This window comes from Microtus pennsylvanicus, chromosome 3, assembly GCF_037038515.1.
Source record: "Microtus pennsylvanicus isolate mMicPen1 chromosome 3, mMicPen1.hap1, whole genome shotgun sequence".
NCBI classification, from domain to species: domain Eukaryota; kingdom Metazoa; phylum Chordata; class Mammalia; order Rodentia; family Cricetidae; genus Microtus; species Microtus pennsylvanicus.
The window spans coordinates 38,671,326-38,684,659 of NC_134581.1; the positions used below are offsets into that span (position 1 = coordinate 38,671,326).

Here is a 13,334-nt window from a genome sequence, read left to right on the forward strand (position 1 = left end):
TGGGTTCCTTCAGTTTAAAATGATTGTCTCTAGCACTATGCATTTACCTAAACATTTTATTTTTCTTATCAGCTGAATAATATTCCATTGTGTAAATCTACTACATTTTTGCTAGCCATTCATCAGTAGATAAACATCTAAACTGTTCCCAATTTCTAGCTTTATGAATAAAATAGAAATGAACATGAAAGAACAAGTATCCCATGGAACTCATACCTGACACTTAATGAGAACCTAGGAATAGATAGTCCCTGGGCCCTAGGGAGAAACTACTAATATTCTACTAAAGGATCATAGCAATAGAATAACTTGTAAGACATAGTGCTATACCCACAGATCAGAGCATTGCTCAACCCTCATTAAAGAAGCTGCTTGCAGTGGACTGTAATTAACACAGAAGTCCACAACTGGACAACGTGCAGAGTTTTTGGAGCACTCAGTATCAAATGGACATCATCATCAAACACACTCTCTTCAAGGCTCAGGGGTCTATTCAAAAGAAAAGGCAGAAAAGTTGTAAAAAACAGAGATGATGGTTGACTCCAAGGAAATAACTTCTTCCAGACACAAGGCTGATGCACATGTGAATTTAGAGACTGTTGACAAGCCTAAGCCAGACAAAATTCCAGAAAAAGAGAAATAAAGTCATTCCCACTCATAACCAGGAAGATATTTGCAATTGGTAGTTGCTGGGAGAGAGAAAAAAGCAAAAACACTTTTCTTCAAGGAAGTATATAAAACTGGGTACATTAACTGCACCTCACCACAGGCCTCATGATCAGGAGTATTAGATCAATAAAACTGAAACCCATTCTTTGTGTTTGTGTGCGTGCATGTGTATGCTTTGGCTTGTTTTGACTTTTTAAGAGAAAGAAAGAGTATAAAGTTGGGTGGACGTTGGGGGGTAGGATCTGGGAGGAGTTGGGGGAGGGTAGAGCATATAATCACAATATAATGTATAAAAAAAGAGCAAAGATGCCGGGCGATGGTGGCACACGGCTTTAATCCCAACACTTGGGAGGCAGAGGCAGGCGGATCTCTGTGAGTTCGAGACCAGCCTGGTCTACAGAGCTAGTTCCAGGACAGGCTCCAAAGCCACAGAGAAACCCTGTCTCGAAAAACCAAAAAAAAAAAAAAAAAAAAAAGAGCAAAGATATAGACTGATGAAATTGAAAATATTTTTATGCAACATAAACAATTTTTTTCTTGATATGCAGCTTAGATTCTGTATTTCTATACAACTGGACAAATAAGAACAAGACATAACAACTGCTTCTAAAAGTAAAACTTCAACATCAGCTGATTTTTGTTTATTTTATTTACAATATATAAATTGTTAGTATGCAAAAGTGTGTTTTAATACATTTATTTCTCAGAATTTTTCTCAGAATGTTTTGGAAACTAGAAAGTGAACACAAGTATTCTGTGGGATTATGTTCAAAACGTGGCAGATTTTTATAGAGAATCAGTCTACCATACAATACGTATGTTCAGGACAGAAATAAGCACTATAAAATGTATAAAAACACATTTAAAAATACAAATACAGTATGTTTTAGTTGGAATTTTAAAGATGCTTTTTCTTCTTCTCTTTCCCTTTTACCTCAAAAGTAATAAACACTTTTGAAGCTGCATGCATTGTTGCACTTTTGATTTTTTGCTGTACAGTTAATGAACCCGGCAGTCTGGATATCTGATGATCATCGATTTGACCTTCCCATTCTTTGGTTTCTTCTTCTTTGATTAGTATAGGTTTTCCCAGAGTTTGGCCAACAAGGTCACAGACTTCTTGAGCTTTGCGCCATGCATTCTCAACAGCAACAAGACAGGCTTGCCGCCTTAGGGATTGAAAGTAAAGATTACTATGACATTAAAAGAACTGCCACCCTCAATAGTTTTATTTAGAATGAATAATTTAAAGATGTACTTAACTTACCGAAGATTCTCAATGGAACCAGAAGTGTGATAGAACTCAGGTGGGCTGATGACAACAGAGCTATCTAGCTTTTCAACCAGAAAGTTACAAATATTTTGCATTTTTCCAAATTCAGTAAATGTAATGCAGACCTGTAAGTGAAATATACTTGAAGTTATTTCCATGCTTCATGTAGGTTTAAAATTTTGTCTAAATATGAGTATAAAAAGTAAAGTCAAGCTGGTGTAGTAGTGCACGCCACTAATCCCAGCACTTGGGAGGCAGAGGCAGGCGGATCTCTTTGAGTTCGAGACCAGCCTGGTTCCAGGACAGGCTCCAAAACCACAGAGAAACCCTGTCTCGAAAAAAAAAAAAAAAACTTTACCATTTTACATTGCCATTGGCAATGCACAAGGTTCTAACTTCTCCACCTCCTGGCCTAACACTGTGTTTTGCTGCTTTGATAATAATCACAAACAAGTGTGATTCTATAATTCATTGTGGTTTTGAGTTCTATTTCTCTGAAAATTAGAGATGCTGAATGCCTTCGCCTATCTGTTGGTGCATTTTGATAAGTATCCATTCAAACCATCTATAAATTTTAAAATCATATACATGTTTTTGTGCTATTGTTGTTTTACACGTCTAACTACCATTTAACCATATTACATATATCTAGTAGTCCATGAGAGGACTAGAATATGTTAGATATTTATTGGCTCTCGGAGTTTGCTACATTCATAGCCATAAAATCAGCCATCTTTTCTTTTTCACTTTGTACCTTGTGAATGTGTTATCATGGTCTCCACTGACAACTGGTGATGATCTAAAAGCAACCATGTACAGGGATGTACAGTATAGTGTAAGGTCTGGATTCCAGGGAATCCTAAGTGAAATATAATCACATGTTTTCTTATGAAATCAGAATACGCAACACTGAAAAGGAAGAACAGAGTTTGGCTCAGTTCTCATACAGTCAAGGTAGTGCGGGAGAATTGTCTGTATTCTGTCAATCATGTATTTTAATAAAACGCTGATTGGCCAGGCAGGAAGTATAGGCGGGGCGATGAGAACAGGAGAATGCTGGAAAGGAGGAAGCCCATTCCTCCCACTCCTGGGCATTCCACCCAAGAAGCAGGATGTAATCTACCTGGCTGAGAAAGATACCGAGCCATGTGGCTAACATAGATAAGAACAATGGGTTAATATAAGCTACAAGAGCTAATAAGTAGCCTGAGCTAATGGGCCAATCAGTTTTATAACTTACGGAGATCTCTGTGTGATTTTCTTTGGGACTTACCTATTGTGGGGTACTGGGTGGGAAAGAAACCCCAACAAGCCGGTCCTCATGTTACACAAGGACTCTTGCTGAACTGGTAACTTTAATCTTAGAACTCTGCAGTCTCCCATCCCTTGTTCAGTTCTGGAACTATCTCTTCCCTGTGCTCTTGGTGATACTTTATAATAATAAACTAAGCACACCTGGAAGTGATGGTGCCAGACTATAATCCCAGCACTCAGGAAACTGACACAGGAAAAACATAAATTTGAGGCTAGTGCGGGCTACATATTGAGACACTGCCTAAAAACAAACAAAAACAAAAAAAAAATACCTTCCTAACTATGATTCTCCCACATTCATTACAGCCTGAAGTCCTAACAGGTAAAACCCTTAGAGGGACCCACTAATCTACTAACATTAAACCTCTACAATTCAGAATCTTGCCTGACCACTCTTCATTCTGTCAAAATAATCTATGCCAAATGATAATTATAAGAATAATTATAAATTTCCTTGAGACAGTTAAATTTTAGATGGACTAGTCACAAGGCTGAGTCACCTTTCCAATGTCCATTCTGTCCTGCTACTCTGATCTTAAGCTTCATCTCTGAGAAGCAGGAGCCTTAATATTAATCTAACCTTAATATTAATACCAGGATGCATTAACATACTAACTACAGGAGGCTACCAGGTGACTTCCGGAGGTGTTTTCCACCTCTAGAGAGAAAGATTCTCTCACTGGTAGACAAAATTCCACTCTTACTTAACTCACCCATCTTTGTTTCCAAAAGCAAGGTGGGGAACTGGATAAAGCATCTGTCTGATAACACGAAAGTCACAAACAGAAGTCTTACATTACATTACTAGACACACTGCCCTAAAACCCTGCCCGCCCCAGCCCTCAGAGGGATCCATGCTGGGATCTCAGTTATCAAGGACTGAGCACTCTGAAAACACTGTGCTCCTTCTTAATGTGGACAGAGACCGCACGATTCAGAATTTAAGTAACATACATCTCAGTGGCCATGAAATTACAGCTTTATCACATAGTTTCTAATCTAAGGAAAATTTCTTTCCTGAAATGATTCCTGCTCACCAGCTGGTAAAATTACAAAAAGTCTGTGGTACCTAGCTGCTATTTCCCTGTTGCTGTGTTTATTTCATTGTATACCATTTCCCTTAAGGTAGATTTCACTAAATGTATTTGAAAGCATCATCAGATATACATTATCAGAACCATTTTTAAGAAAAACCATCTTTTATCATCACCATAAGAATCCTTTCTCTGGTAAATTTCAGTTTAAGAATAAAACTCGATTGCAGTTGCTGCCACAGAGTCAAGGGCTTTCAGCCATTACATACCTCGGCTTCCATGTGATAAGCATTTTCTACTCTTCTAATATCTTTTGTCACTGTTACATTTTCTGCCTGAAACAGAAAGTACCAGAGTAACGTTATCAAACCTTTGGCTACTAAATTCAGTTGTTTCTGCCTGACAATTAAGAAGCCTGAGTTTGAAATAGGAAGACACACAGTACACAAAATGAACTGCCTGCCTTGATGTTCCAAACTTCCTTAAAACTGCCATAAAATCAATCAGAACCTACAAATACTGTTAAAAAAAAAAGATCCGTTTTCACTTCAGGTTTTAGTCACTTGTACAGAAAGAATGAACTAACTTGACAAAGTACCTACCATATGTACCTTTGGGTAAGTTACTAAGAATCTCTTGAGCCTTTGCTTCCACATGTATAAAATCAGGTCAATAGACCACATGGCTGATATGATGATTTAAAAACAAGTTGTATGTAAAGTACTTAGTAATGACAAAAGACATTTGCAGAACCTATAATATTACAGCAGAGAATTCCACTATGCCTTCCTTGACACAATGTACTTCTCAAACTATGATCCAAAGGAAAAATAGGAAGGGAGGGAGGGAGGGAGGGAGGGAGGGAGGAAGGAAGGAAGGATAAAGAAAGATCCCACAACCAATAAATATATGACCAGATTGTCCCTGAATCTTCCCACAGATATGTAAGGAAGCTAAGCAGTCCTTCCGCCTGGGAAGCAAGTCCTGAGTAAATGAGTATATCTGACATGTGTAGCATGGATCCTAACAATACAACCCAGAGTCAGATATAAGGGTTAATGTTGAAGGTCAGAGAGGAAGAGCGGCCAGTCACTAGTTCTTACTTTTACTGAATCCTCAGACTGAAATGGGTATCCTGTCTCTACAAGTCCTCAGACTGAGTGTTGTCTCTACGGAACCTCAGACTGCCTTTAAGCTCCTGTCTCCTCCTGCCTCATATTCCTCTCTCCACCTAGCCAGAGCGCTCCTGTGCTAACAGGAGTATATGAGTTTGTTATGTTTAATTAAAGGCGTGTGATCTCAAGTGCTGAGATCACCTTTGTGTGAGCTGTTTCTCCTTTGGACAGATTCAAGCTCATGTAGCCCAGGGTGACCCTGAACTCACAGAGATTCGTCACCTCTGTCTCGTGAGTCCTGGTGTGTGCCACTACTGTCTGGCCTCTATGGCTAATTAGTGGCTTAGCTCTACACTCTGACATACCTTTCCACACCCCCTTTAGTACAGCTGTGTTCGCTGTTTACAAAAGAATTGGGTTCATTTATTGTACTCTGAATTCTGTCCTGGAAATAATGTCTGACAGCCTGTTTGATACCTCCCCCAGTTTTCGACAGTTTTGACAGATGCTGGTGATGTAGCAAGCACTCCAGCACAGTGAGAGCTGTCCTTCACATTAAGGCTCTCCTGTGCAACCCCCTTTACAGTTAACCACTTAGTTGCCTCCACAGGTTTGTGTATGAATGGAATGATGAAACATCTGTTTTTTTGGTCTGGCTTTGTACTTACCAATATGCACTAAAAAGACTACATTTTTGGCTACACTGTATGTAAGTTAGAGGTCAAGAATATTGTTAAACATCCTACACCGTACAGGTTAACCCAATAACAGGGAATTATCTACCTCAAAATGTCAATAGTGCTAAGGCTGATAAATCTACCATACCAGCATATTTCACGAGGCTTTCCTTATTAAGTTATAATTTTGTTTCTACATACAAATAAAAGGCATACTTTCAAAACGAAATGGTCAATACAGGAGTAGCTATTTAAGTCATATAAAAAAGTAAGGTAATCATCTCAATAGTCATAAAAAGCCATATAAAAATAAACTAAAAAAAGTAAAAACTATACAGATGTACAGAAAAATTTTGAATAAACTACTATGATACAATATTATAAAATCAGCAATTACCCTGAAATATATATGTTTAATAGCAAATATAAAGGGAAGTTCTACTTGTTCTATAGAGGTTTCTAACATTAGAATTACAGACTGTATCTCCATATTCCCATTTAACATGCCCTGTTCCCTGCAGGCAGGAAATATTTCTAGTAGAACAGTAACGAGGGGGAACATGGTCTCATACTAAGATCTAATAATTGAAACAGTGTGGATAATATAGGAGTACCATACAGACCCAATGGTTTACTCTAGATCTGGGTCAAATTCCTTAAGAATCAAAAAATTCAATGACTTGAACTATTTCAAAGCAATAGGCAGTATGTAATCCTCAAGTCAGTTATTCTCCTGAGCAGCAACTGTGTGATTCAAGTAAACCTGAGAGATCGTAACCATTTTAGATTACCACATTTGCTTACCACAAACAGGCAGATATTAAAACAGAAGTTAATTTGTCTATTGCATTTCTCTTTCCACAAACAGAAGTTTAAGTTGTCTATTCAGGCTTTATTCTAGATTTATTTATGTGTACGAGTGTTTTGCTCACATCTCTGTCTGTGCACAATGTGTGTGCTTGGTGCCCATGGAGTTTAGAAGAGGGCATCAGGTCTTCTGGAACTGAAGTTACAGAGGGCTGGGGTCAGAAACTATTTCAATTATCCCACTCAACAGGCGAAGAAGCTGGGCCCCTCCTGTTCACTCCTACCACCCAATTCAGTGCCTTAAGACTATTCAGGGTGGGGCAGGAAAACTTAATTTCCTGGTATTAATGCATGACCCCTTTTGCAGGAAGTTTCAGTGCCTGGAAGCTTTTACACACAGGCAATTATTAACATATGATGGCAGACGTGTTGGGCCAGCAAGCATATAAAAGATGATGAATATCACCTGCAATACCCCCTACCTGACACCTCCATCATCTACTGCCAAGAGAATAAAGTGGTAACATACAGTAATGGTTAAAAGCACAGCTCAAAGGTCTTAGTATCTAAACTCAGTCATCTCCCAATCATGGGCAAGCACTCTGGTCCTGAGCATTCTCTTCTTTATAGAAGAACTTGATAGAGTAAGACTATTGAGTGAGACGCATTTGTATAAGGTCTATCAACAGTAAATAGCTGCCTTGATTATAAAGAATATTGAGACAGTCCAGTAGACCACTCATGTCAGAATCTAAACTATCTTCTCAGGCTTGTATTCTGAGCACTGGTTTCCAAGCTTGTGGTGCTTTCAAGGCTGTGGAGCCTTCAGAAGGAGCCTGGCTAGCAAAGAAGGCCACTAGAGGTGGGAATACGGTGGAGGGTGATAGAGGAAGACGTACACACATACAGAATTATAACTTGGCCCTGCTTCTGATCCCATCCTCTGCTTCCTGCAACCATAGACTGAGCTGCTCCTGCCACCATGCCTTGCCTGCCACCATGGTGAGACGCTCTGAAATTGTGAACCAAAATAAATTTTTTCTCTTTCAAGCCGCTCCTGCCAGGCACAGTAGCACCGTAAGAAAAGCAAAGCTGTGCAGCCACACACTTCTATGTTCGGCCTCCAGTTCTCTCCTTTAGTCTCATCTCTTAATTCTGTCCTAAGGTGCCCAGTGTCTTCTGTGTTCCCGCCATACTGAACCACGCAGAGTGCTGTTGACATATATGCCCGCTGCATTCTGATGTGCAACTGGAATGATTTCCCTTTGGCCAGTGCTTAACAATTTTGACAGAATGTCACTCCTTTATGAAGTCTTTCTAGAATTCTTAAGGCAAAATCAATGTTATCTCTTCAATGTACTATACACGTACTTTCATGGCAGCATGAATCATTCTATTCTGATCATGGAATTCCAGCAGCAGAGGGCTCTGTCTCCATCAAATCCTTCCCCTCAGAGCTCAGGGAACCCTAGGGAAGAGGAGGAGGCAGGAGTAGTGGGGGAGAAAAGGAGGTTGGAGGACATCAGGAGAACAAAGGCCTTCTAAAATAACTGAGCACAGCTCCTAAGAACTTGAAGACCAAAGCAGCAATCACAGGGCCTACACGAGGTTCCTTGCATATACACTAGAGCTTTTAGCTTAGTATTTCTATGGGACCCCTGGATGTCTAAATGGATGGGTCTCTGATTCTTGTGCCTTCTCTTGGGGTTCTTTTACTTTTCTGTTGACTTGTCTTGTCCACCTTTAATGTGATGTTTTTTGTTTTATCTTATTATACTCTACTTTGTTATGTTTGGTTGTTATCTCTTAGAAGCCTCTTCTTTCCTAATGAGAGACAGAAAGGGAGTGGATCCGGATGGGAGTGGAAGTAGGGAGCAACTGGGAGGGGAAACTGTATTCAGATTATATTGTGTAAGAGTCTATATTTAATTAAAGGAAGAAAACACAGAATAAAATTAATGTATATTTTTTTAAAAAGAAACAGATATAGTTGCTTTTTATAGCTTTTACTGGAAGAAAAAACTAAATGTACTTGCATGATTGGTCCTTTGGAAACTGTTCATAAGCCAGATTTGGAGAAAAAAGATAAACAAATGTCTCTAAATATTTTGCCCTTCCCCCCACACCATTATCTCTTTTATTGCCTACCAACCTGCCTGAGACATGTATAGTTATTGAAAATAATACAATTATGAGTAGGCAAATTCTGGAGTTTATAGTCTAAATTGGTATATAAAATAGAAATTCACTCTAATCTGCACTGCTTGGACGCCTTATTCATATATTAAGACCTAATCACTAGTGTGAGGCTATAAAATGGTCTTTGAGATTAGATGATAAGGGTGGAGCCTCATGGATGGAATTAGTGTCCTTATTAAGAGGCCCCAGTGAGTTGCCTTGTCTCTTTTATTGTGTGAGGACACAGGGAGAAGGCGCCATCTATATTCCATGAACTGAATCTTCACCAGACAAAAATCAAAGCTCTTGGTATCTTAGCCTTCCTGACTCCCCCAGGGCTACAAAGACTAAATTTCCCTTGTTTAGGGGTTACTGAGGTGGTGACATTGCTTTCTAGCAGACCCTGAAGTAAGACCATGTTACATTAAGTGCCACGTAAATCTCAACAGGGTTAGGGAATACCTAATAAATGCTCCTCGGTTAAGTAAACACTATTTGGAATTTTACAACATTTTCCCATTAAAACAATGCTAAAACTGACTGCTATATCTTCAGACAAATTAATAAATCCATGATCTACAAATAGTTGCGCTAGTAACTTATGCATTGCGTCATCCTTTCCTCCTTGACTCACTGAAAAGCACTTTTCACTGCATGTATTATGCCAATGAGCATTACTCAAAGGTCGAGTACCTCGATAACAGACTGACAGACACACTCTTTGGAGGAAAAAGTGGAGTATTGTATAACTGGGATTAGTGTAGAGAAAGGAATGCCAAGAGTGTGATTTTGGTCTCATTCTCTAAAACAAAGTGGAAGTCATCTAAACTAAGAGGGGAGAGAGGCCAGGAAATAAGGATGAGAGGATCAGGTTCCAGCCCTCAAGCGAGTGTTTAGATTGAATCAGGGGAGTGTATATTTACGAGTCAGTATTTCAAAGTTTAAAATGTATAATGCTCTAAGGACCTTGAGGAGACCATAATTTGTCCTGAGACCACCTGTTGAGGGAGCTGTCTTTCCTCCACTGTCATGCAGCAGTCTGGGAGATCGCAGTCCCAGCACCTTGCCTTGAACAACGACTTTGAATGCAATTACCACATTTATTTTTACATATTAGGAGTTAGAAACATGGGTTCAGATTATGTTCTATGTCAATGGCATAAAATACAAACTACATTATTCAAACAGGACCTCAGCAGGTTGCTTAAGGAGAGTCTTGCTTTTATATTTTATACCCATTTTATTCACATTATTTACAATTCACATTTAAATTTTTCTAAAATGTAAAATAACTTAGGGTTTTTTGTTTGTTTGATTGATTTTTTTTTGCCCACGTCATTTCAATTATTCTGGTTTTAAATAAAATACAAGTACATTTTCTTTTAAAAATAAAGACCTGTGTTTTTCTTCAAAGATATGACATTTCTAGTACAGAAGAAAGATTATGTTTCACTTTGAACAAGTCAGAGTACCCCAGAACCAGGGTACCAGCTGGGGTTCTGTTTTGAATAATGATAACCTTGAGACAGCTCAGTGTCTGTGGCTTCTAAGTTTCTTTCATCATAATTATCTGAAGTGTGACAAAGTTGAAAGCAACCTCGATTGTGGTTTCAGGAACAGAATTTCAAATACTGCTCTTTAAAGTTCAGAGCATTGTTTTATTTCTCTACTGGAAGACGGGGATATTAAAGCATGCCTAACAGAATTGCTATTTCCTTTTTTTTTTTTTTTTGCCCCATTCCTTTAGGGGGCTTAAGGTATTATCAATTTAGTGATTTGTTTCACGGACATATTTAGTAAGTAGAAGCATTTCACCTATGATACTTACATATATTGACTTTAAAAGAAGTTAAAACTAAAAAAATTGGACAGTTTGGAATAGGTGATCATCATAAACCCAAAACGGATGCTAAATCTGCAATTACACTGAAGATCCACTCCATACGAACCTTTGATTGGGAGGAAGCATTCAAGCTCCTCGCCTGCCAATTTCAACATGCAGAATAAAAACAACTCTCCAAGGGGGTTACGGTCCAACCTTCCAGTTAGACAAGCATTAAGTGTAATTTTTCAAGAAAACATTTCATCCCTCCAAGCGCCAAAAACAAAATCACTGTAGCAAATACGACCAGATAAAAACCTACCCAATCTGCATTCGGGGATTTCGAGTTCACTGCGGCCAACAACTGCTTTCATTTAGATTCGAGAAGGCAGGGTCAAGCGTCCATTGCGCCCTGGAATGAATACCGGGGTAACAAAGCATCGCCAAGTCCCCAGAGTCACCCGCCTCGCACCCCATCCCCGGAGGCTCACCTGAAGACCCTGCTGCTGGAGGCTCTGCGTGATGTAGTCCAGGCGGCGGCACACACTCTTCTTGGCCTCGGCTGCAGCCTCCTTGGTGCTGCTCACCCGCACCGCCACCTGCGCCCGGTCGGGGCCGGCGGACACCTCGGCCGCGCCGCTCACGTGGACCTCGCGGGCTCCGGGGTGGGCCTTGGCGGCTTGGGGACGGCTGCCGACGGGCTGCGCCTCCAAGGCCGGGATCGGGTTGTTTTCCCGGCCCAGGTTAGCCCAGGGAACCAGTTCCATGAACACCCGCGACGGAGGGGCGGGCTGCAGCGCCATAGCTGGGGTGGCTGCGTTGCCATAGCAATGCCCGGCTGCAGGGGGGAGTGACGCCCTGCTCCCGCGCGTGGCTCGGCGGCGGCGTGGCGCAGAGGATGCCGGGATGGAGCTGGCGGAGCCGCGGAGTGGCCACGGCTCGCCCGCTCGGAGTAGGCTGATTCCGTCGGTGAAGGTCGGAAAGTTAACTCGTGGCCTCCCTGCCAGTGAGCGCGGCCCTTCCACGTGACCTTGTCACCCCCACCCCACCCCCAAGTCGTCAAGGGGACGGGGCCTCCATTTCCGGGGTGTGTGTGGTTCCCCCCCCCCCCCCAGCCCTGTCTTCCTGGGTGTTATGGTGTAGGTCGGTCCCTTAGTTTTTTCAGGCTCCCGTCGTCTTTCCCCCAAGTACCTGTTTTGATGCCATTCGTGTGGATTTTCTCCTGAGATGAACCACGTTTTGCCAGTGAGAGTTTGGACAGTATGTGGTCCTTCGAGTCAGGTTTTCCAAAACTTTGTTAATATATATTTTTTTCTCAACTGCTGTTTGTTTACTAAAGGCTCGTTGTGTATAGACCGCTGCCATATGTGTTAGGAATATTTCCTAACGCGAGCTCTATGCCGACGCAAAATTCCCGCTCCTAACTTAAGAATGTGGAAAACAGAAAATAAGGAAGGGATGGCTGTTTGTCTTAGCAACCGTCTTTGGAATGGTTGTCAAGTCTCAGAATTCTAAAATCCTTGGAGACATGCTGGGCTTGAGCGTGGACATTCGCGTGGGTAAGGACAGGCATGCCTTGAACTTGTCTCCCCTTTTTGGAGACTGGGCCTTAGTATATAAACCTGCCTGGCCTGGAACTTACCGTATTTACCAGACTGACCTCGAACAAGGTTTCTACCCATTTCTTGACAGAGCCTTTTAATGAAAAGCTGAAGTTTCCCTGTCTCAAGACCTCCCATTATAGTAATTTTCCCTACCCCACCGTCTCTCCCTCTCCCTGTCCCTTTTCTTTCTGTCCCTGTACCTCTCCATTTTCTTTTCCGTTTTTCTCTTTTCACCCTCCCCCCACCTCCCCTTGTCCTTTTCTACCTTTGGAGTGCAGGATGGTTCAAAACCATCACACCGGACATTTTCTTAATCATCCAGCTGTGGTCTTTGTGAAGACAGCTGATAGTTTACTATTAGAATTCTATCACCAGACGGGGAGGAGAAATTTTGGAAAAAAAAAACAAACTGTAGGAAGTAGTTTCTTCTTCCTCTTCTTCCTCCTCTTCCTCCTCTTCCTCCTCTTCCTCCTCTTCTTCCTCCTCCTCCTCCTCCTCCTCCTCCTCCTCCTCCTCCTCCTCCTCCTCCTCCTCCTCCTCCTCCTCCTCCTCCTCCTCCTCCTCCTCCTCCTCCTCCTCCTCCTCCTCCTCCTCCTCCTCCTCCTCCTCCTTCTCCTCCTCCTCCTCCTTCTCCCCCCCCCTCTTTTTGGATTTTTCGAGACAGGGTTTCTCCGTAGCTTTTGGTTCCTGTCCTGGAACTAGCTCTTGTAGACCAGGCTGGCCTCTAACTTATAGAGATCCGCTTGCCTGTGCCTCCCGAGTGCTGGGATTAAAGGCGTGTGCCACCACCGCCCGACTGTGGAAGTAGTTTCTTATAGGAACCTGAAAGAGTCAACAAAAT

At 41.4% G+C, this 13,334-nt stretch overlaps 1 protein-coding gene across 1 annotated transcript; it reads right to left on the minus strand.

The window, feature by feature from the left end:
• Positions 1–1,282: 1,282 nt before the first annotated feature.
• Irak1bp1 (interleukin 1 receptor associated kinase 1 binding protein 1) lies at positions 1,283–12,276 on the minus strand. Its single transcript, XM_075965118.1, has 4 exons — positions 11,381–12,276; positions 4,560–4,625; positions 1,937–2,067; positions 1,283–1,838 (listed from the first exon to the last, which is right to left on the minus strand). The coding sequence occupies exons 1-4, from the start codon at positions 11,690–11,692 to the stop codon at positions 1,568–1,570; spliced, it is 780 nt and encodes a 259-aa protein (XP_075821233.1). The 5' UTR covers positions 11,693–12,276; the 3' UTR covers positions 1,283–1,567.
• Between the last annotated feature and the right edge of the window lie 1,058 nt (positions 12,277–13,334).

Coding starts and splice junctions, on each gene's coding strand:
- Irak1bp1 (XM_075965118.1), bottom strand. CDS start 11,692: ATGGCGCTGCAGCCCGCCCCTCCGTCGCGGGTGTTCATGGAACTGGTT. Junction 4,626..11,380: donor TCCAGCAGCAGGGTCTTCAG/GTGAGCCTCCGG, acceptor TTTCTGTTTCAG/GCAGAAAATGTAACAGTGAC. Junction 1,839..1,936: donor GGTTCCATTGAGAATCTTCG/GTAAGTTAAGTA, acceptor TCAATCCCTAAG/GCGGCAAGCCTGTCTTGTTG.